General features: G+C 42.4%; 1 protein-coding gene across 1 annotated transcript; it reads left to right on the top strand.

Annotated features, from left to right (window-relative positions):
- The first annotated feature begins 576 nt into the window (after nucleotides 1-576).
- LOC117730506 (zinc finger E-box-binding homeobox 2-like) lies at nucleotides 577-24,217 on the top strand. The gene is given in 10 exon segments (XM_034532240.1): nucleotides 577-634; nucleotides 17,882-18,223; nucleotides 19,727-19,936; nucleotides 20,581-20,774; nucleotides 20,967-21,078; nucleotides 21,315-22,711; nucleotides 22,713-22,824; nucleotides 22,992-23,116; nucleotides 23,118-23,169; nucleotides 23,450-24,217. Coding segments are annotated over 10 exon segments (3,243 nt in total). The 3' UTR covers nucleotides 24,091-24,217.
- The last annotated feature ends 976 nt before the right edge of the window (nucleotides 24,218-25,193 follow it).

The following is a 25,193-nucleotide window of genomic DNA, read 5'->3' as shown; positions in this document are numbered from 1 at the left end:
ACGCGGAAAACTATATCAACCCCGCCATCAACAAGTCCTCCGACCGTGTCTTGTCATGTCTTCTAAATAATGTCCCAGATTCAACTGTAGACTAATTACCCAGAAGCAATATAACGTTTTTTCTTTTGGCGATACATGGAGGAAAAGTAGAGTAGTGCGTATTCCTACATGTAGATGGAGAAACCCAGGACGCGCCGGCACAGCGGGGCTCTCGGGATTCCCTTCTCTGTAAAGGAGTCGCAGTGGGACCATGTTGAGTCAAAGTACAACGGCGTTATAACGTTGTGAGTATATATGTCTTACCAGCAGTAGCACTACTTTGTAAAGGAGGAGGAAGGTGCACGTCCGCGATGCCAAGACATGACCTCAGGGCCAACCTCTGCTGCTGACATCACTCCGCCTCACGGCTCGTCGCCTCTCTGCTCCGAGTCCCATCAAGGTCTGAGTCTCCCGCTGTGACCGAAGGCGATGCCTCATCACCATTCATTCTCAGGCGGGCTCTCGGGGCAAGCGCACACTCGCACCGCTCCCTGGACAACTTAAACATCATAACGAACGACCACGTAAAGCGGTATGATGACGGAAGAGAGCAGGGGCAAGCGGAGGAAACAAGCCAACCCCAGGAGGAACCGAGGTAAGGAAGCGGAAAAGTTTTCAAGAAGTTGGGTCGAGGATGCGAGGCGGCGGACAGAAGAGGGTTCGTTCTCCAGTGGTTCCACAGACTAACTACTTATTGTATGATCGCGGTGTATTCGGCTGCACATGCAGGTTGACTATGGATTCATGTTTCAGACTCTTATCATCTTTTTTTGTCAATTGCAGGGCTGATTGATAATTCGCTTTTCATTGTCAGGTTGCATTCATTTGGGATTATTCTACCTGTACACACACACACACGCACACACACTTGAAATAAAATCACATGACCGGTGGCTACAGGGGAAACCCATTGTATATTTTATACACCTGAAAAAAAAGTTTGTTTTTTTAAAAGTAAATTGTAAATAATCAATTATTTAGAAGGACCAACACTGTTTGAAACCTTCCAGGGGGATCAGCTTTGATTTGATTATTTTTGGAACTAACATCTTTTTGTCAAGCAACTGTCACGGTTTACTTCTCTCATGTAGACTTTAGTTGTGTGGGTTCACCTGCTATGAGACTTTCCAGGATCTTGTTCCCCTCATTATCTTCTGCTCTGATGTCCTGCTATGCAACCCGATTGAACTCAAAGTGTTCTTGAGTTGATACTGTTTCATGAACATTTTCAAATAGAAAGTAGACTGCAGAAGTAATGAGATGTGAACCCAAGGCTTTTCTTCAACTTCATGAAATGTAAAACATTTCTTAACGTAAAACAACTTCAAAATTGTAGATAGTGAAATAGAAAGAATTAGTGAACGGTGTTAGTACAGCTTTAGATAATGAGAGGAGCATTTAGACAGAATGCTGAATTAAGAGACACTGTGCAACATGTTGTGCCTTGCTTGTTTGTTTGTTTGTTTGTTTGTTGGGCTCTGAACTCACAAACAGAAGTGAGGGTACACACATCTGTGCATGGATGCAAATTTACACATTTGTTCTTCTATCCTGCTGATGAGGAATGAACATGTCAGAGTCAAATCCCCAAATAAACAGAAGTGATCCACAACACACTTGTGTAAGCCTACAATGAACTTGCAACCTCTTTTTAAATTACTCAAACCTAAACTTGAATCCCTAAAATCCAACAAACCTTTTTCAAATACTAATGGTTTTTTTTGGATGATGTGTCTCGCTGCTTCAAGGTTGTTGTGTGATGCAGGGAAAGCCATGAGATAACTTGAACAAACCCAACTATTCCCCCAAAGCAAACATCGCCGTAAATTCACAAAAACACATAATCACGTTGGTCCCTAATGTTTTTTTTTGCCATTGCTATAGGATATTTTGTCTTCAAAAACATACAAAAGCACACAAACGCAAATATCACTGGCTTTATTGTGAGATCTTGCAAACCATGCAGAGGACCACCGCCATAAGCCTGTGTGTGTTCACTGTATTTAGTTTATTAGTTTGCTGTAAGTGTTTCCTCATTTTATTTAGAGAGGTGTGAAGCTCAACCCAGAGTGTCCCCAGGGTGAGAAATTTCACTGTCTGCCTGGCATAATGGGTAGTTGTGTGTGCATGCGTACACACACACACACACACACACACACACACACACACACACACACACACACACACACACACACAAACACTCACCTTTGACTGTCACGTAGCAGTTTGTCGACCGACTTCAATCTACTTGACAAATCAGCACCGTCACATTACCGTGAAACAGGCACACTTACTGACAAGGACCTGTCACTTATTAGAGCAGGGACCCTTAGAGGAAAGATAGGCATCACCTCTGGTCCCTTTCCAGTAACTTTAACCCATTAATGATGTGTTTTAAAAGCGAACGTAATGAAAAAATGTTTATCGAAGAATCCGAAAAACGGTAAAAAGTCAAATTAGACTGTTACTTAAATATAGTCCCAATTATATTATCAGTAAATTTAAGTGACTTTTTCCCCAAAATTGCACAAGGACTAGTTAGTAAATCTGCATGCATGTGTGCCTGCACTGATGAAACGCTTGCACATAACATACATGTTTGTCACACATTTGTCAGCGCATGTTTAAAGTCTTTGTGAGTGAGGCCGTGTTGCGTGTGCATCCTTGTGTCAGGGTAGAAATGTGTGTCTTAAAGCTCTGTGTTGGATTTGGAATGTGCCGGGCTGGAGGCGGCTTTGCGAGGAGGGAGTTAAAGGTCCTTGATAAAACCAAATGAATTTGGCAGGCCCAACTCATAAGACAGCGATTTGGGGATCCCGTCCAAACCAGAAGAAAGAGGAAAAAAAGCATAGACTGGCTTTTTCTCTCTATCTCCAAGGCGCCTATTGATTATGTCTCTGTCTCCCCCAATAAAACTGTCAATGTTCACCCATCTTAAGCAACGTGAGGAAATTACTACCCTTCGTTCCTGGCAGATTGAAAACAGCCCAGAGACAAAGGAAAGGGAAACATATCCATTTGAAACGATGACCCGTATTTACTGGCTGTGAGTGAGATATTTGAGTTTCAAAGAGTGTGAATTCATTAGCTGAGCAATGATAGCCACCGGTTCAACATCCCCCCTTCAGGCCTGTATGCACATGTCAGTTGAACCGAGGATTTCTGACTGAATTCATCCCATGCTCAACTGTACTTACACTTCTCTAAAATCCCTAAAAGGACTGTATCGTGAATAAAGGAGATGATTTATCTTTTATCTATTTATTTTTACAGAACTGAAGACAATAATTTAAGACTCATTCCTGTCATTGAAAGAAAACTTTAATGAAGCAACCCTTTATAATTCTTACTGATTTTCACTAAAGCCATGTTGGTGCAGAGGCAACGGCGAAGACTCCAGTTTTTCAAAATGTCATTTTATTGAAAGTCTTCTGCTGTGTTGTGTGCAGGCTTTCCCTTTGCCTCAAACTCAGCAGGCACCCTCCGACATGCGATGAGAGTAATTCAAACCCTTGTTCTTGAGTGAGATGTAGGTTTGCATTTTACGAGCGCCCTCACAAACATATTTAGTCCCGTTGCCCTGCGCTTCATGTTTTGTAAGTCCATGAAAAAAAACCTTGCTGTGTTCCGAGTTGATGTGTCTTTTTAAGAGAGAGAGAGTTCTCTCTCCATGTTTCCCTCATTCCCTCTTTCTCGTTTTTTCTTCTTTTTTCAAGTGCCAATTTATTTAAACTCCTTTCCCCTTTTCTTCTTTCTCCTTCATTGATTTCCAAACCCCAGTCTTTGTATGCAGCTGGGGCCCAGCTGTGTGTCTGTGACTGTGTATGTGTGCGCATGTGTGTTTGTGTGGGTTTTTCTGGCACAGTGCTGCCACAGTGAGCATAGCACACTGTACACAAAAGACTCGAGCAGTACAAAAAAAAATAAAAGGGAGAGAAAAGGCGAAAGAGAGAGAATAGGGGGGAAAACATTTGAACGTGAAGGACTGACGCGCTGGTACAGTACAGAGCGCAGGAGCCGGGCCGTGTTGGACTGGGCCTACTTCAAGGGCAGATGTATCGGCGCTCTGGGATAAGGGGTGGGGAGAGCGAGACAGCAATGAAGAGCCCAGGCACCACAGTTTATTACCAGGACTCTTCAAGGGGCTCAGCTCAGGCGTCAGAACCAGTGGGTGGGAGGGACAGTGGAGGAAGAAAGGAGAAGAGGAGGACCGAGATGGGGAACTGACAGGGTTGACAGGGCTGGAGACAGTTCCTCGGCGTCAGAAGACAAGAGATGGAGGGGCTGAGGGGGTAGAGACAGAAGAGACGGCCGGGCGACAGATTGTGGGATAATAAGTGCTTCCTCATTTGTTCTTTAATGTTCTCACAATGCCAAATGTCACAGATTTCTCCCATCCCAGCTCTGTGTGTGTGATGCCAGATCTGCACAGCAGTAATGGGGAATCCCTTGATTGAGTCCCTCTGGTATTTTTCCACATGTTTATTTGATTATTGCTCTTTGCGATGTTTCAGATGTAGCCACAGCAGTCCCATGTCTGACTGTACATTCCTGCCGCGTGGCTGCCGCACTGTTGATCCACTCGAGGAGGAATTATTTTGAAAGTTTTCAGTGCCATTGCAGGATTAATACATGCAGAGGGGGTTTTCCGCCATGTTTGCTGCACATGGCTGTTTGGAGTTGGAGGATTTCTTTTGTAAAGATGTTACAGCTAACAAACAATCATGACGTGATCTAGTAGATGAAGATCAAATCCATGTTGGTTCAATGGTGGACCCACGTCTTCATTATAAACTTCAACGCATGTCTAAGGATCGCACTCCATCACACTGTAGGATCACGCTTATAGCCACAGAGCTCACGAGGTGTGTATATGCGCCTGCGTATACGTGCACTTTTCACACTTTAACTGTATTTCTTGTGGCTTCTCACGCACATGGTGTAAAGGATTTCCATTTCTATTTATCGCATCAAAGGTCTTTTATCTGATATGGTTCACATGCTGTGTATAGTTTGATGTTGCAAATTGATCCCTTTTGATTCTCCACACAAGCCATTTGAAGCGCTATTATTACATTCTTTGTCGTTGCTTTGGCAAGAAGTCGTCGTCATTAAGTCTATTTGTGGGTCTTCCTTTTGTGCCCGGGTCTTGTGTGTTTCACATGCTGCACATGAAAGAGGTTAAATCTATCCAGATAGGCAGGCTCACTGCACACAATTTATAGATATGTGCTGTTTTATCACACCTCAAATTAAATGTGGAAACCCTGCTTCAGCTGTCATGTATTACAAGGCCCAGATGGGTGGCAGAGCGCGAGAGAGGACAAGAAGACAAAGAGACAGAGAGAAAGAGAGAAAGAGAGAAAGAGAGATAGAGAAAGAGAGATAGATAGAGAGAAAGACGCAGACCCGCTCAGCTGGTCGAGAGTGTGCTGCCAGTGAAGGGGTTCGATGAAGCAGAGCAGCAGGTTGTAAAAGGAACAGTTTGATATGTGGCGTGTGTCGAGTGTCATTTGTTGAGGATCAGCTAGTGTTTTTTGGTGTCATCAGTTTAACACTCTTTATTTTTCTAGACATGCTTCTCATCTCTTTCCCGTCTCTCGTTCTTTTTAAAAAAAAATCTCTCACCAAGTCCAAGTCCATTTTCTTATGGTTTTAATGTTTAAATGCCAAACATGAGTTAGTTTTTCTTCATCTCGTGCATCTGTTTTTCTACTTACCATTAGCACAACAAACCACTGTAACTCACTATAAATACTGTAGAGCTTAGTAGCTGTAGCGAAAGAAAATAAATTCAATTAAAATGTTAAGCTGTGCACTGAATTCACTATCTGATGAGTGACAAACAAAGGGATCTTGTTTCTAAAGACCAGAGCACAGCGCTGGATAGATGAAACATGTGCTCTCACTGGTTGGGAGTGAGTGATATGGATAGATTTGTCTTTTACTCTATGTAGTTTCATGATGTATCACTTATGCCGTGATACATTACATTTTCTTGAAAAACAATTTTTTTTAAACGGCTCTCGGATAAAATAATTTGACAACAGTGCTACAAATGATTATTCTTTAATTGATTAATCTGTATATAATTTATGTTTGATAAATGTATTAATTGTTGAGTTAATGAAATGCAAGTTTGACAACCTGCGATAACATGGTCTATGGGGAGTAACCCACTGCGTGTCACAGTTAAACGGAAACTCATTGGCTTCTGAGGGATGCTTATAGAAGGCAAAGTAGCGACATTTTGTTGAATATTGTACAACTATTTGCTCAGCCTGTGTAATTCGGGTATCTGTGCATCGCCATGTGTCTTAAGCAGATTTGCGATACCTCTGGCTCACACAAAAAACTAACTAAGTGTTGAACTGAAGCTGAAAAGATCAGTTCATGCAAAAGTGGCAAAGTGATCTCAGAAGTCTGACGTCATGTGATATTTAAGAGTTTAAAAGTGTCTGCTGCTGCTGCCGAAAACCAAAAGTACAGGCAGGCTTTTTGTACCTTAAGAGTGAAGATATACACGGCTGGATAGGAACAAGAGGATCTGAAACCCGTGTGATGACACGTATTATATTTAGTTTGAATGAATGTAAGCATAATGAACTATACCAACATGTATCATTATTATTATGTTTAAACTGGCCATCTTTTGTTTACATTATTAAACTAAATTTATGTTGTTATTCCAATCAGATAAGCCAAAAGGTTATTACGAATTCCTTTGTTTAAGTTACATTTGTTGTACTTAAGTCACGCCGTAGGCCATTGTTTTGTCAATGTGCCATTTGTGCTCCATACCATGTGATCATGTGATCATGGTCCTGAGCCATATGAATAAATTAAAAAAACATAAATTGTACATGTTCCCAGAGCCGGGGGGGTGAACTGTCCAAAAGAACTAATTGATTCCATTTACAGTGATATTAAACAGATTAAAGCAGCAAATTATCACATTTGAGAATCTGGAACCAGGGAATATTTTCCATTTTTGCTTGATGAATTACTTTAATTGATGAAAGATGAATTTTCTGTTGATCGAGTTAATACGCTGCAGACTGTAAACCAGATACACATCGACACGCAACATTACTGCTATATTTCTGTATCAACCTGCTCTGTCCGCCATCACTTAAAACTTGGACGGACAACAAGAAAGTCTTGAGAGAGGTCAGCCAGCCAGCCAACTCCCCCTCTCTCCCTCTGTCTCCCTGTACCTGTGATCACCTGGCACCACCATCATCTGCACAGCCCACTCTCACACACACACACACACACACACACCCACACACACACACACACACACCCACACACACACACACACACACACACACACGCACACGCATGCGTTACCTGGAAGGGAGTAAACACATTCCATGCTTCACTGATCTTTAGGCCCACCTGTAACGGTCGAGGCTTCAGGTCTTACACTTTAAACACATCTCTATCTATCCGACTGTTTTTCTCTTTGTCTCTTACTGGCAGCGTTTAAGTTGAACACGTCTCCACTTTGTGTCCACCAGACACTTATAGAGGCTGTGAAGGCATCGCCCTGTCAAGTTGCTGAGGCAATACATGTGTTCATTCATTAAGTCAGTTAGTCACTCAGTTACATTAATACCAGATAGAAAAAAACATCTTATAGGCACAACGAGTGAAAATGTGAGAGCTTTGCAAAGTAATCAGAATGCCATTTCTGTAATGGTTTATGCCTTTAAACACATGGGTCAAAGGATATTGATGTTTGCTGGTTGCGTGCAATATGACATCTGCAAAATCTATCTTTGGTATAGCTCAGGTATGATAAAGAACAGGATCCATAAAAAACGGAAGTATGTTTAGCTCGAAAGGAAGCAATGTGAATAATATCAGTGGTCCACTTAGTCATGTATCAGTAACAATCTAGTAAATAGTCTTATCTCATCTTTTGAAAATGATTTCACGTGACAGGTTATCATGTTTTTGTCGGCATTGCAAAATGACAAAACCTGGGAAGGTTTTGAATTAAAAATGTCAGTCACTAATAAAAGAAAATGAATAGGCAAGGGGAACAAAAAAATGTTCTGAACTTCCACGGATTCAATTTCTTTTTCCTCTTCGGCTGTGCGGTTGACTTCGGTACCTCAGGGAAACAGTGCAGTTATGATTATACGGTGCATGTGTCCAGCATGCAGGAGGGATGGAAGGGGAAGTATAAGTCATAAGGCAGCCTGGCAGCATATCAGAGGGAGGTAACGTCATCTAAATGATACAAGTAAGAGGTAGGTGTGAATGTGTCCAGGCCTGATATTGGGACGGGGCTCTGAATTTCAGATACAGATCTTGAAGGTTGACTTTATTGTCTTTTTTTTTTTTACTTTCCTTCTAATATTTTGAGCTTTTTTCTGGCTCTCATCTGTTGCCTGTCTTTCTTCTCCCCCTCTTTGTGTGACTCTCTCTGACTGTTTCATTGTTCGGTCTTCTCCTCTTCCTCTGTCCTCGCTTTGATTCCTCTTTATCTCCTCTTCTGTGTATCTCAACTCCTCCACCTTCCAGCCCGTTCACTCTCTTTTTTTCTCCATTCTTTCTTTACTTCTTTCTCCTGCTCTCCGTCCATCTATCCATCCTTGGCTCCTCAAGTCCTGTACGGACGCCATCATGCCCCCACCCCGTCTCTCCCTGAGCACCTCCCCTGTCCCACTGACACCACACGCTGCTCCCATCCCCCGAAAACCACTTCAAACAGCCAGCGCCATCAAAGCCCACAGTCAGTCAGCCAGGCAGCCAGTCAGCCAGCCTTCTGCTTCGACTTAAAATTACTGTCGTCCCAGTCGCAAGGCTGCTTTCCTCTTCTGATACACATCAAAGATCCTCTTAAACTCCCAAAGTTTGCTTTTTAAACCTTTCTTCTTGTTGAGTCTTTTTTTATATATACATTATTTTGCTGGCTGAGGTTTCTCTCTCTCTCTCTCTCTCTCTCTCTCTCTCTCTCTCTCTCTCTCTCTCTCTCTCTCTCTCGCTCTCTTCTTGCCATCATTTTTTTTCTCCAACTGGGCCAGGTCAGTAATGACATGCACACACTTTCGTGTGCGGTTCTGCTGTCTTTGCATTTTTCTCCATAACTTTAATTAGTTTCTTCTTTTTTTTTCAAGGCGTTGGTTCAGGCGCCACATCCATAGCACACACATTCTCTCTCTCACACGCACAGTGCACCAAGCTGTAACTAACATGCATACAGATGTGTGTAAATTAATATGCAATATGACTCATACGTCTTCCTAATCAGAACTGCAAACCCACCAAAAAAACAGTTTAATAGCCATAGTGTGTGTTGCTTGTATTTCTTTATGTGTGCATGCTTAAGGCGCAGAAAAAGTGACGAAAGCAAGGCGGAGAGAGAGAGAGGATGATGTGTGCAGACATGGGAGGGACGATTCAGAGAGAGACAAAGAAAATACAAGCAGATTGATACATTAGAAAGGCATCTTTTCTATGTTTCAAAGCCTTGAAGGTCACATGTGGTCACTTGAAATTTTTTGGTGGATCATCATCTCCTGGCTGGAGGATGTAATGTCGACACACGCCAGAGGATGGCGCCCCGTCTGTAGGTTAACCAGGCAGGACTGGCTGGGTCTCATTTACGGGCTGTGCCTATTAAAACGACATTTGTCATTGTAAAACAACGTATATTTAGATATAGTTACATGCCACACTTTCTAGTTATACTGAATGAGTTGTCCAGCAGCTGTGGATAAAAGTCTGCTGATGTCTTTTTCAGATCTGTAATGGTTGAATTGATGTTGCTGTGACTGCATATGTAGTGAATACCTTCACATGGGCTGCTCTGATCTTTTTATAACTTAACGTGGGTTTCTCAGAATAGCTGTATCTTTTGTTTGAAATCAGCTTTGAGTGGTTAGATTAAGACACTTTAGGGTTTAATGCAATACGTTGTCTTTTTCAAGAACACCGCATCACGGTTAACACCTCTAACAGATCTTATACACAGACGCTTGAAGTAGACAAAGTCAGTGGGATACCAGGCATATTTGTTTTACCCTCAAAACAAATCTCCCGTAGTGAGTAACTGAAAGTTACAGCTCGGGTTGAACTAACCAAATCCCACATTGTATAGCCGTTAAGCTCAAAGAGAAGTTTTATTTAGCATGCACCCCTATTAAAAAACTTCAGAACCTTTGTGCTCCGTCAGAGAATGTTTTAATATTCGAAAGGAGCCACTATTGTGTGGTTTCTTGCGCCAACGTACAAAATAAAGAGCCACATCACAAAGCTGGAACGGTCCCTGAGCATTTTCATGTGTAAAGAAAAAAGAGGGAAAACAAATTTGGAAGGGGGGAGACAGGGGTATTTATAGAGTGGTGTGAGAGTCTCTGCAATGACAGGAGCCTAATGAAGTGGAGTTTGGGTTTTGATTCACAGTGCGGTGAGTCCGTGGGTCCCTGTGTGACCGTTACTGCATTCCAGCACCGATCCCTCGCTACACGGAAAGCAGCGCGGGCCACAGGAGGAGGCGCAGGGCCAACTCCAAATAACGTGTTCCCTCTAACCCAGCTAACCTTTCTCATCCAAATCACTCCTGCACACAGGGCTCGATGGCACTGAGCTCAGACATGGCGACAAGAAGGTTTTGGTATACGTAAAAGCTCTCACACAGGAGCGCAGTATAGATAGAGACGGTACGTCAAGGTGTCACTGCTGGTGAGTCATTGGCACAGCAAATGAGTCAAATAAGTCACTTCAGCATGACATAGTGGAGGGAAGTCCAGAATGATATCAACAGTGTTTCTTGTTTTATCTTTCATAGCACAGTGGGAATTGTATTGCGTGTGAGTTTATTAAGCGAGAAAAAGACAATGAATGAGATCTGAGGCTGTAAGTGATCATCATTTCAGCGACTGGCGTGGATGTCGTTTTTTCTTCTTCTATGGTAGAACATATTGATATTTTAGGAATAAAAAAATATATATATGAACCTTCTATATAAGTTCTAACAACAGACTAATAAAATATTCTTCTTTGCGCTGTAATACTGGTGAGAACACTTGTGAGAAGCTACCCACAAAGTAAAAGAAAACTAACACTTCTACTTTGAAGGTAAAGGCCAGTGTCAAAATACGGCACTACTTTTTTGACAAATGTCACTGTGGTGGTCGACAGGTGAATACGGCGGCAAACATGTAGGCAGCAGCATACAGGAAACCTCTAGAGGAAGAAGACAAGCAACAACAAGGGCTCTTTGCACACCTCTTCTCTCACACCTTGCCTCATTTGTGCAAAGAGAAAAAACAGGTCGCTGCACCTTTTTGCATAAAAAGTGTATTTTCTTGAAAGATAAGCTAATTATCTAGCGACGGTATCATCACCTCTTTAAGCCCTACCTATCATAGATGTCTAGAGGCGACTCGCCACAATCTAAGAATACATAGCTTGGGTGGGAATCGACGCGAGGGGATGAAAGTATGTGAGTACGTGTGTTTCTCCGTCTTCTTCACATCGCCTCTCCATGTGTGTCAATAGCTGCAGTTCATCGTACTGAACCTCTCATTTAGTCACAGTGGTCTCATCGTTTCACCATGCACCTTCTTGGTGTGATTACTGGTTTAGGCCACAAGTTATTTGGGACTCCTTTCCTGTCAATGTTCACTCTAAATAGTGATTTATTACTGACCGAAATGCAAAAACATACACAGTCCAACATCGCTCTTTGAGTTGTGTTTTGAATCGCAAAACAATACACATGGTGAAAATAAAATCCCATATGTTTGGCAAATTATTCCTTTAAAAAAAAAAATATATATATATATATATGTATATATATATATTATTCTGCAGTCATCATGAAGTCAATTCACACAAGCAAATATGCTACAGTACCCATAGTTAATGTGCAAATATGAGTGGGAGGAGATTCAACTTATCAGATGTAAAATCAAATAAATTTTGTCTAGGACTGACGGTGAGAGATAACATCTGGCAGAGAAGTCCACATCCTCACAGTTTCATCACGAGGTAGATTTGCGTGCCCTGCAGAAAGTTAAGGCGTTATTAACTTTTTGTTTGGAAGTTTTGCTATGGATTATTTCTGCTTATTTGCTGTTGGTTTAATCTCTTGAAGTCACACAAGCAGATGTGGTTCACTGTTTGATGCATTGATGCCTGATGTATATAGAGAATAACAGATCAGTGATTCTGATGTCATTCCATTTTCAGATGCCTGCGCCCTTTTCACAGCGGTCCATGGCAGATGTATACGCAACCCCACACACGCCGCTGTCTTCGGGGGCTGTGCTTTGAGTCGCAGCGGCTCCTCTGAAATCGTACTCACGCATGTGAATAATGAAACTTCCACCAGCGCCCACTCACACTAAAAGCGCAACTCGATGACAAAATCAACTTTGTGAGTGCGGTATCAGTGAATAGCTTGGTGGCTTTGAAGCTAATAAAATGCCCAAAGCAATTCTGTTTTTGTGTCACAGGGGCCCTTAATTGAACAGAATCATTAAAAGCCGCAGTGAACAAAGGCAAACACATAGTTCCAGCGCGGTGTTTGGAGACTCTGTTTTAAAGATCGCCGCTTCGTGTGCAGAGTCACGCTGGAGTTGTGCACACGCTTGTCTCCGCAGAGCCTTTATCAATGTGAGGAAATTGGCTTGGTGTTTATTCCTTGAGCTGATTGTTCTGTGCGCCTTCGAGTGTTTCAAAGTGCAGATGTTGCCATTGGGCTGCACATTCTGTGGTGGTGGTTTAAATGCTCTGACAGGGTGGTGTCTCCTAATGAGCGGGACATCTACAAAGGCACAGAGCTGTGACTCTGCTGCTATGGCACCGCATGGGCTCTAACTTTTCCATCTCTGACTGCTTTTCAGATATTCATGGGGTCACACACACACACACACACACACGCACACACACATGTATCTCTTTGCTGTGTTTGATCATGCTGTAGCCCTCTGCAGCAGCAGGCAGCTCGGTCTTGCTCCTCATTGTGCCCACAATACAAGTCGCGTTTTGTTTGTTTTTCTGTATTTCTCCATACCCTAGTTAGTGTGTGTTAAGGGAATTTCCCTCTGTAGCGTGTTTTCACAGTTCAACATCAGTTAGAGGATTTGTGTCAGGGACAGTTTTCCTTTGTCTTTCTTTATATCTCTCTCTTTCTCCATCACTATTTGTTCTTACTCTCCGTAAAGTTCATGCACCGTTGCAGCGTTTCTCATGCACTGGTGTCTCTGTATCTCTGTCTCACTCTTGGCACCCCCTTTCTCGAACGAAGACCCACACGCGCTGTGTACTAAACACATTACAAAATATCATACTGCAGCATACATCACATTCAAGCATCTCCTCCTCCTCCACACCAATATGACCTTTACAATCCCCATCACACTGTCATGGTTTCAGTCTCATTTATTCTCACCAGCAGCCATTTGAAAAGTGTTTTTTTTTTTCATTTGTGGCTCAATGCCACAAAAAAAGAAGAAATTACTGTAATCTATTGAACTCGAACTTGACTTTGCAACTTAGACTTTCACATTAATGTGTTTGAGGTTATTTTCACCATCACAAGAAACGTTTGCACTTTCTCTTCCCGGCAACAGAAATGCAATAAAAAGTGCAGCAAAACATCACATTACAAACCATTCTTATTGGTTAACATGTATATTGTGTCCAAGGTAAGACAGTGAGTTCATTATGTATTTGGTGCATGGCAATGACACAGTTATGTATTTAAAAAAAAAAAACACTTGGCACATTGTGTCAGTGTTGTTAGGCCAAGGTCCCAACGTCAGAAGGAACCACCACCTTAGAGAGGAGTGTGAGTCGCTGCCACGATGGAGGAGATCAGGGTGAGGCGGTGTTAGTTCTTGGTTGTGGTCCTCCCCTGACTCATTCTACAAATGTCAGACAGCAGTTATGACTTAAGAAAGCTGTCAGAGAGAGAATTTTGTTAATGTCTGATTTTCTGCGATATATCTAAGGGTGGGTCATTGTTGGCAACATGAGCGCGTTCTGCGGGTGAATGTGGATTTATCTCGTCTCAGAACTGCTCTCACAGGTAAAATGATAAGACGCACCTCTTCCTGCGCTGGCTTTTTGTGTAGCGTGTGGGCGTCCGTGACCCTCACGGTTATTTATTGAGTTCAAATAGCAAGTGTTGGGTTTCTTTTGACACCTGTAAAAACCAGGAAATTTTAACAGCATGAAATACGTATTATATCACGCTTGAACTAAAACCAAATAAATATTAAAAATGTACTAACAAATGGTTTTAGTTGCTTCTGAGTTTTAATACCTATTTTGTATTGTGTGAAATGTGTCAGATGTGACAATATGTAAAATGAAGATCTACGTAGATTTCAATAACTCTTGATTGATAAATCAGTTTAAATTGTATGTAACACTTTAAAATACATGATCCTAGAAAATGAGTTACAACAAAAATACAAAAATATCTTTAAATTCCCCACTTGATTTTATTTTATATGTTTATTTAAAGGTAGTTTTAATGCACATGGTGTGTGGTTCTAATTTGTGTACATAACAACATCTGTACTTTTAGGACCCATTGATTCAGACACACAGGTATTTCTGACACAGTTAACATGTGTATCAGAAAAACTACTATTTATTGGGTTGTTTTTATCTCATGTGAGAAATGACAATCTAATAATTATTGTTATATGTAGCGATCTAAGAATCAACAGAACAAGAACGATTACGCCGTGTGGGTAAATTGGGCCTGGCCTTGTTAGTTGCCTTAAAAACCAAACGAAACAAACAAGGTAATTTCTACGTAATTATTCTGTGTTTACCATTTAGCCACATAATTACTAAGTCAATACCAGATCACATGTGGTGTGTCCGTAAATAAACTGCAGCTTAGCTCAGTTTTGCTGTACAGTAGATGCCCTCTGGGATATAAACAGTGAAACTGTCTGTGCTGTTGTGAGCCAGTGCAACAATTATTTATTTCCTTATCTTATTCGGGTCTTTTTCTGTTTGTTTTTTTACTGTGGTTGTGTTAAAGATTCTCTCTGTCGGTGTATATATTCAGTTATGTGGTCTCTGTCAATATATCATAAAAAAAACACTGTAGACGATCATTTTGTTTCGGCTTCAGAGATTCAAGATGGATCACAAGAACAGGGGTGTATTTTCTCCTGAGGCCTCCGTAAGCTGAGAACAGAAGACTTTCTGAGAAGCAGACCGCCAGTCTTAGATTAAATCACCGTCAACCAGGGATAGGCGACAGATTAAAATAGTGCTGCAGTGTTCGATCTGAACACGGTTGTTGTCAAACCATCAGAAACAGTCCCCCAGCAGAGCGAGTGAGCGACATCGTCAAGCATGATGCAGGACACAGTTTGTTTACCACTCTGGATATGAGTCACGCTCTTCCACGCACACTACCGTGCATGCACACTAACGCAGTGTACTGTTTTCTACCGATCTCTGCTTTGTGTTTTTCGGTGTTCAGCATCCTCCAACAAATTATTACACATTTGGAAAACTCTCGCACATTGCATGAATTCATTACTCTTTGTACCTTTGACATACAATCTCTATTTGCAGGCAATCCCGAACCTCCTGCCCTGTTCAAGAGATTTCGCTGTCTCTGCTCCAACAACATTTTTTAGAAAGAGCAATTTGAAGGATGCAGTCGCTATCCGAATAAATAAATCAACGTGCCACGATAATAAAAGCCATCCGGCGCGGTGCCGCTTTAATGACAGCACATATAGGGCTCAGTGTCACTCACTGTCCACGGGAGAGGGGAATTAAGGCCAATTTGATGCTAATCCGGACCAGATTTTCTCGTTTTAGGGCCCAGCGGTATTTCCTATCAACCCAGAAAAGTGATAGGTCGACCTCAACTACATCATTACACTTCATAGCTGTCTGTTGTAGGGAAACACATTTGATGACCAATTTCACCCCCCATAAGAGCAAGTCATTCCTCCCCATGTTAGTAGAGCAGCGTGGAGCAGCAGCTTGGATGAATCAGAGTGTTTTGCATGAGCTAACCTCTTACAGAGGTGTAATGAAGCTGGGGAAAGTCTTGATGATACAAGCAAATGGGTGTTGCACTTAGCTAATACACTCATCAGGAGAGTGTGTGTACATCAAGTGTTTTGGGTGTTTGTGGGCCGCCCCATCGGCAACGCTGGGCCCCCGTTTACTCACATAGTGAGTGTGTGTGTGTGTGTGTGTGTGTGTGTGTGTGTGTGTGTGTGTGTGTGTGCGTGTGTCTTCTAGATGTAAAGTAGACAAAATAGATTTGCAGAAATGTCTTCGGCGGTGTAGAACGGTCTCTGGAATTTGTCACTGTGAGCTGTGGGCCGTGACCGAATGTGCCGAAAGCAAAATACTCTTCAATTATATTACGTCCACCAGCCAGTAAGGGTGTATTTGGAACGGTTCACACACAAATGACAATCCTTCAAGAGTGACTGAGTGTTGTTTTGACAGTTTAATGAATAAACTTTGTGTTTTGGGAAATGAAATGAGCCATGAAACCTTATTTTCGCTCTGATGTGATGAAAAGAGGACAGAGAGGGAAATGTATTTAAATAAGAAGCATGACCACGTTGTTTTGTGGTCTTCGTCGGAGGCTCATCAGAAGCCTTATTTTCAAAACAACACAGAAAGAAGAATTGGCTCTCTGTGTGTTGGCACAGTCCAACGGTTTGGCTTCCTCCAATGATGTATTCTTAAATGGCCATTACTCGGTGGTGATTAGATATTGCCAATCAGCGAGAGGAAAAGAGCGAGTCTTCAAAAAAAAAGCCTTGGAAATAGGAGCCTACAGCTGAAATCCCAGGCATGTGTTTGTGATTGTCATTTATTGTCTTTGCCATGGGAAAAAGTAATGCGCCTTTCCAGTTGTGCTGCATTCTGGGCACCGAGGGTACACTTTTAAATTACAATATGTTATGTGTCTCCTCTCTGTACTGCTGCACTACATCCCAGCCTGTTGCACATGGGTGACACGTTTAGATGTACATTTGTCTACTGTCACACTAATTGTGTTCTTTGAGAGCAATTACACGTACAAACACTTTCAGTTCAAAATAACATTTTACAATTGGAGACAAAGAAAACTGAATGGTTTTTTGGTCGTGAACGTGATCAAAAATGTAATTGATTAAATGCATTTATTTAAATGTAATTTTCAGTTTTCAGGAATGCCACACAATCTGAGAGTAAAACTATCCCTTTGGAAATCCCGTTGATATTGATCAGAAATGACTATTAATCCTTTCTATTTCTTTGTCTGAAGTTATATGTTGTGGTCATAGCTAAGTGAAATATTTGAAAAATCCTAACGTGGGTTTGAAAATAAATTGGGACCCTCCTTCCACAGTTCTGGATCTCCTTTAGACAAAATGTGTATGTTGCATGCTGAGCGTGTCTGCTTGTTTTGATCCTAACCGCACATCAAGCCACACAAAGGCATATATAATATCTCATGATAAGAAACATATTGAACAACTTCACATGAGGACACTGAAAAATTAACACTCAAACAAAATGTTATAATTTACAAAACACTCTTTTTCCCCTGTTTGGTTTCAGTTACTGGCATCATATTTAAATTATGTAGCATTGTCTCCGGGTTGCTTTGGTCATAATCTACAGCTAAAATAAAAGGAAACTCAGAGATGTATTTTGAATCATGTCCAAAAATAATAAATAATCTGGACACCACAAAATAATATTTGGCATCTCATTCAATGTAGATTAAATACACACATTTAGGATCAGTGATATTCCAATATATTTAAAAATACAATATATTCTCTATGAGCATACTTGGCATTTAAACAGGACTTGTCAACATGAGTCTTTTTTGTCTCCCCTAAATTGTGTCTTTTTTCTGTTTTTGTCCTCCTCACAGTGGATGCTGAGCAAGTGAGTTCACTGGGATCTGAGGGGGAGGATGAGGTGGGCCTGTGGAGCCTGGAGCCCCAGGACTGCCAGGAGAGCCTGGACAAGACAAGCTTGACACCGAGCGAGGGCACGGAGGAGCCTGTTAGCCCTGCTCGCTCCACGCGGCTGCACAGCCTCAGCCCCGGCAGCAGGAGCTACTGGCCGCAGGTGGAGCAGGAGGCCGAGGCCGCAGAAGACGCCACCGCCACATCTACCAATGACAGGGAGGGAGACCAGGATCCTTTGAGGATGTACTGTAAGTTCTCAACAAAGTCAACAAAAACTGTAACACTTTCAAGTTGAGTCTTTGTTTTCGTTTTCTGAAGAATGAAGGCCGGGCAAAGAAAGTGTATAAAGCCTAATGGAATATTGTACTCAAGTTAAAATACTGTCAGTTTTTTAAGAGATTAAAGGAAAAGTACTTTAGTAAAGTTCAAATAGCCTACACACTGCTGTGTAGGACACCCCTTTACGTGCAGGCTAAACATATGTACAGTGTTTTTCTGATGCAAGACCCCGGCAGTCTCATGACGCACAGGCCCCGAGATACACCTTGGTTTCAGCTCCTTGTGAAACCATCCATGTCTTCCCTACAAGCTGTTCCTTTTTTCTCTCACTCTTCTCTTTGAAAAACGCAGCCTTCTGAAAGCATGACAAAAGAACTCATCCCACACAATGTCACAATATTTCCATGCATCAAAGAGGTGACGTTACGGTACTGAAATCAGCACTGCACGACGAGAGGCTTTCCCTTTTATTTAGGAGAGATCAAAGGCTCAGGCGGCTGGCCTACTAACAATCACTTAGCTCCCTCGCCTCGTGTGATTTGGCCTTGCCTGATGAAGGCAGAGCTGAGTTTTTACAACACTCAACCACACAGGCTCTTCCCTTCACCACGTAAAAAAACAGCTCAAAATATGCCAACATCTGCAAACATTTGAAAAATCTTCCTCAAAGTCCCTGTAAGCTGACAGGCTTGATTCATGATAGGAGGCGCCCCCCTCTTCTTCACGTGGCTTTCTCTCTGCCTGCCCTCCTGTCACTACACTCAAGGACACAAATCAGAACGAATGCTTCGAGTCTCATATCTGGTTAGCTACTTCCCCAAATACATTGTTTTTACAGTCGGTTTTCAAGTAAACAATTTAGATCAATTAGATGCAGTTGCACATGGTCACTTTGTGATTCATCCCCACTCGCACTGCACACATGAATATTTGAGCAAGACATGTACATTCAAACAGTCAGAGAGCAAATGCTTTCTCAATAATTTCATTTAACACATAGTTCATGGAATTGTAACAGCAGCAACGGTTCAACCTCACTGACAAGAGTGCTGAACAGCTTTAAAAATTATAAATTCAAAAGGAGAGGTCATATAAGGATGCTTTATATTAAACTGTACTATAACGGGATATTGTTTATGGTCCTTTGTCTAGTCCGTGACAGTTTTCTTAATCTGTGTTTTGCTGTTGGCATTGTATTTATTTTCTGCTTTTCTGCCACCTTCGCTGCCCGGATATTATTATTATTAATAATATTACTAATATTTTATTATATTTTAATGGGACTTAAAAAAAGGAAAAAAATAATCTATTACTAATATTTTCTTGCAAATGTAATAAAAAAAGAGTGTCCATGCATCAGAACTATGCGTTCACTTTGACAAATAGCCTCTTAATTAATCTCTAGTTCTAAATAAACATATTTCCTATTATGGATAATTACAGTTCCTCTGCAACTTTTTCTGTGTTTGTAGGCAAGAACTCAGACTCCCAAAATGCATTGGAGGACCTGGCCCACTATAGATTTCTGGCCCAGTTGAGGAAGGCCTCTACCTCAGCCAGTCTCTTGGACCACCTGAACCACAATGGCTCGGCAGCGGTGTACCACCCGGGAAGCAGTCACGAGGAGCTGCCACCTGCCATCTGGTCACCAGGTGCTCAGCACCACTCACCCGAGGGAGCAGGTAGGCTGATGTGGGAACAGCTGCAATGATGCTGAGTAGAAAGTCAACTAGTCTGAAGTTACTGCTTTTGAGCCAGGCAGCATGCCGTTCGAGTGATGAACCGCTCAGCTGCAATAGCAATTATACAGCGCATATCAGATTGTATATGCTAATGTTATTCAGTGAAAATGAAAAGGAAAGTGCTTTTAACACATCATCTCATCAGCCGCTCATGGTTCAACAAAGGGCCTTCGACAGGACAACGCAGTTTACACGTCCATGTTCAAGCAATTAATTCAGCGCCTGTTATCCCACAATTATTTTTTGTGCTTGTGGTTCAACATTTTATTGATCACGTATACCAAGTAAATATAAAAGCAATGTCATTATTTAATTGCCACGAGTAAAATATCATATTAAAAGCGTACGAAATAGCTTTACATGAGGACATAAAAAAAATTAGGTTCAACCATATACAATATAACAATATAGCTACAATTACGATGTCATTTTACGATATTTTTAGGCAAGTACACAACATACTTAATCAAGACTTTCTTGTCTGTACCATTAAATAGTAAGTTTACTAAATATGTGAATGTACTACATATGATACATATGTGTTGTGGTCTTTAAAATAAATGTCACCTCTCTCTGGACTTTAGATGCGGGCAGGACCCAGCAGGCATGTCCATTTTGCCACAGAATGTATCAGCGAGGAGCCTCTTTGAGGGACCACATCAAGTACTGTCAGGAGAGGGATGGGGGCCACATGGTCTGCCCGCTCTGTGGATACACTGCCACCCTTAGGGCACAGATGGAGCGGCACCTCGCTTTTCATAACCAAGTGCAGGACAAGGTGAGATACACAACAGACAGCAGTAGCAACTTCACTGACATGAGGCAAATCGTAACTATATTTTATAACATTTAGTGTTCAAAAGTTATTTATTTGGAACTTTGTGTTGATACAAGTGACAGTCGTACTTGGTCGCACACTGCAATTCAGCCCTAAATGTGTAAAACTAATGACATTTTCTTATCATCGTAGAGTGTCATCACTTTGGATCAAGGCATTGAGACCAGGAAGTTCAAATGTCTGCAGTGTGGGAAAGCATTCAAGTACAAACACCACCTCAAAGAGCATCTACGCATCCACAGCGGTGAGACAAAATAACATCAAAACAGCTGTACCATCAATGTGCTATTGTTTCCACTGCATCACTAACCCTTACTTATTGTGCCAGTTGTGAAATTATACCTAATTTGATGTGTTGACAGGAAACAAGTTAAAATAATTCACGACAGGACAAGATAATTATGAAACATGTTGAAGGTATTTTCAACCCAGTCTCGGCATCATTTGTCTAATATATCCCGCCTGCGTGTCATCCTTTAGGTGAGAAACCTTACGAGTGCTCCAACTGCAAGAAACGTTTCTCTCACTCGGGCTCCTACAGCTCCCACTTAAGCAGCAAAAAGTGCCTGAGTGGCGGAGGAAATGGAGGGGGAAATGCAGGAGGAGCCAGCGGTGCATTTAATGGACTTAGCCAAAGCTCCTACCACCACTCATTTCCAACATCTCCCTCTGCAGGTGTGGGCAAGAACAGTACTGACAAGGGCTCCCTGTTGGCTTCACAGACCCAAGATCTTACCGGGCTTCTATGTGGAGTCCCAGAGGACCCTCACCAGCTTTCCCTACAGGACCCCAACCACAACCCCGCCAGAGCGTCAGACCTGGCTCGGCTTTGGGACCCCTCAACAGAGCTCTCTCTGAGGGCCAGTATCCTAAAGGGGACCACCCTGCTGCCTTATCTGCACTCTGGGACCAAGTTTGAACAGATGCTGCAGGAGATGCTTCACAGGGAGGTGAGGAAAGAGGAGGAGATGGACATAGGAGTAGGAGGAGCTGCAATGGAGGAAAGGAAGGTGATTTACAATGAAGGAGGGCCTGACAGGAAGGTGTCGCCTGACAGGAGAAGAGAAGCAGGGAGGTCAGGTGAAGGGATGACGTGTCGTTGGTGCTCCCAGATTTTCCCCAATGTGGCGGTGCTCCTGCAGCACGAGCGTTACCTCTGCAAGATGAACCGAGAAGCGATGGAGGTGCCCGAGGGTCTCCGCAGCAATGACCATCCCTTGCCACCGTTGTTCTTCCCCAGATCTGCTCTCCAACTAGAGAACAGCAAACCGAGTGAAGTAGCCAACAAGTCTGGAAACAAATCCCCATTGCAGAAGCCCAGCTGGCACTCTTTACCGCAGCAGCTTTTGGTGGCAATGTACTCTCCCCCACAGCCCCACCATGATGCCCCCTCCTCTCAAGCGTACTGCTCCAGCCAGGAAAAGGGAAGCCCAAGCCAACCAATGAACCACTCCCCAGAGCTGTCATCACCTCGGGTCAGAAGGAGGGTTCCCTCTTCAGGTTTCGGTTCTCCAGTCTGCCTGGACCTCCCCAGCTGTCCTCCTGAACTGGCCTCCCCTAAGAACCTGGCCAGCAGCCCCTGGTCTGCACAGAACGAGCCTCTGGACCTCTCCCTGCCCAAGCAGCTCTCAGACAAGCAGGGGAGGAACAAAACTATGAATGGCAACTCAGCCAGAGGAGAGAGGAGGGAGCACGGGACCCAGCAGCTCAAGAGACCGAGTCCAACGTCACACCTCTCCCTTCACCACCATCCGGTCTACAGTGGGGCCGGAGCTCATATGTTTCCAGGTTCCTTATATAATGGATTTCCTATCTTCAACCAGTCTGGTTTAGGGCTTTCAGGTCCTGATGGCATCACAGCGATTCCTTTCAGCCAGCACAGCTAGTAGCCCAGGGTTTCTCTCTCCTCTGGCTTACATGATGGATGCAGACGCAGAGGCGACCATGAAAAAGCTCCACCAGGAGAGACAAGCTCTCAATGGTGAGAAAGGTTTCTCTTTAAGTTTGTTTCAAATAATTATGGGTGTTTGCTGAGAACAACCTCAGCAAGAAAAATACATTTACATATCAGATCATATTGCAAAGCAAATTTGTAGAATTAGAATTATAGGAATTTAAATATATCGTGATTTTCATGTTTTCTCTGCAGGGTGGAAGTGTTGAGCCACGGAGCTCTAGACTACCTCTCCCTCATGGATGAAGGACTGGAGGGAGAAGGGGGGTCCCGGGAGAAAAGACTGAAGAAGACCGATGAGGGGCTTTACGCTTGCGACATTTGTGAAAAAAACTTTTCAGAAGAGCAGCTCTCTGCTCCGACACAAATACGAGCACACAGGTCTGCAAGATTTACACATAATTTATAGATAACTACAATGCTTGTTAAAACATTTTTAAAGGAATCATTTTGGATGGTGATTTGATTTCTTACTGACAGATGTTGGTCGACAGATTTTCTTACCCTTGAATAAAGCCAGGCTAGCTGTTTCCCTTTGGTTCCATTTGCTAAGAAAACCGGCTGCCAAATATTTATGATAATATACACTCCATTTAAAAAAGAAATTGTAGATACATTTTTTTATTGAATATTATACACAATTTCTCTGCATTTATTCCAGGTAAGCGTCCTCACGAGTGCAAGATCTGCAACAAGGCCTTTAAGCATAAGCACCATCTGATTGAGCACAGCCGACTGCACTCTGGAGAGAAACCCTACCAATGTGACAAGTGTGGCAAACGCTTCTCTCACTCCGGCTCATACTCACAGCACATGAACCACCGCTATGCCTACTGCAGCAAAGACCAGGATCCAGACCAAGATAACGAGGAAATGCCTTTCCCCCCAGGGGCGGGCAGAAATATCGAGGGCTGCCTCGCCGATGAGACCCCTCTGTCCATGGAGGACACTCAGACGGCGCACTCCTTCCTCAGCGATTCCAGTCTGGATGGAGCTGCAGAGGCCCTCAAGGAGGAGGAAGAAGAAGAGGAGGATAAAGACGCAGGGGTTAGTGATGGTCATGTGGAAAAGGCACTAGTGGGTTTGTCAGGGGTAGAAGAGGAGCTGAGAGGAAGCCCCATCCTTGGATCACCTACAGTGGAGAATGGAGTGCAAAACGAGAGAAATGGTTATGATGTGGGAAACCACATTGGCAAAGCAGAGAGACAATTCTGGGACAGAGTCACTGAGGGCCAGAATGCAGACTTGGACAACTGTGAACTTAGCCTGGATTTAACAGAATTGCCCAGAATAAAAACTTAATGTGACTTCAACAAGTCAATAAAATGCATATATTATCTATATATATATATTAAGAATTTTTGATACACTTTTTCTTTCATGTGTATATATATATATAAAACTAACAAAAAAAAAATTACATGAGAAAATGCACAGAACTTCCAAAGCATAGAGGGCCTTGAAGTGGATGAAGCCATACAAACAAACATATATTTGACAATACGAATTATAGTATTTTATCATGCAAAATAGACTTAATGTACGTACAGTGCCTTTTGTTTGTCTCTGTTTTTTTTGTAATTGTTTTTGTTTGCCAGGACAGCTAAAACACATTTGGGTTGACTCATCTGAGGTCATGTATCCAGATGTGGCATTGCATAAATCTCACTTTTTATTCGCTTGCTGCTGCTGACTGTTGCACAACCCATAAAGAGGCCTTTGTATTTTTATGTCCAGGATCCAGTATGATTTGCTTGAAAAATTGTGACTGTTCACATGTAGATGCACACTAGTGGGTGAATGAAGAAACCAGGCTGTGTAGGAAAGGATTGATTACAGTAATATAAAGATGTCTACTGTTACTTTAGCATGCCATTCAAGTTAGAGATTAGATGTTACAGATACAGTCATATCGATCAGATTTGCTTGATGCTCAGTTAGTATATTTATTTTTGCAAGTGCAAGTAACATTCAATAGTCTGTGGTATTATTTCATACAAACCCATACCTCTATTTTAAGAAATGAGCAATAACGTGTAACATGTTTGACATGAAATACAAGCATGCAGGTATTGAGCTATTGAGGGCTTGAGATTGTATGGAAGTATTCCCTTTTATCATTCATGCTGTGAAATAACAAGGTACAACCACCTCATCTCTTCAGGTTAACTAAGGTGTTCAGTGGCTTAGACTTATCAGCAGTCATTTTTCACAGCAAGTTTAGCAGTTGAGAGGAAGCGTTAAAAAGAGGAAGAACTGGAAGGTGGTTGTTTATTTATTTTGTAAACAAAAAGCAGAAGGCTGCACCTTTTAAATGCAATGCTTTGCTACGGGACAGTCATTCCTGCATCTCTGTATGTTAAAGGGGGTAAAAAAGGAAGTCAGTTTGTTTTTCCTTCCAATCA

Source organism: Cyclopterus lumpus, chromosome 5, assembly GCF_009769545.1.
Source record: "Cyclopterus lumpus isolate fCycLum1 chromosome 5, fCycLum1.pri, whole genome shotgun sequence".
NCBI lineage: Eukaryota > Metazoa > Chordata > Actinopteri > Perciformes > Cyclopteridae > Cyclopterus > Cyclopterus lumpus.
This window is presented reverse-complemented; position numbering and strand designations above follow the sequence as displayed.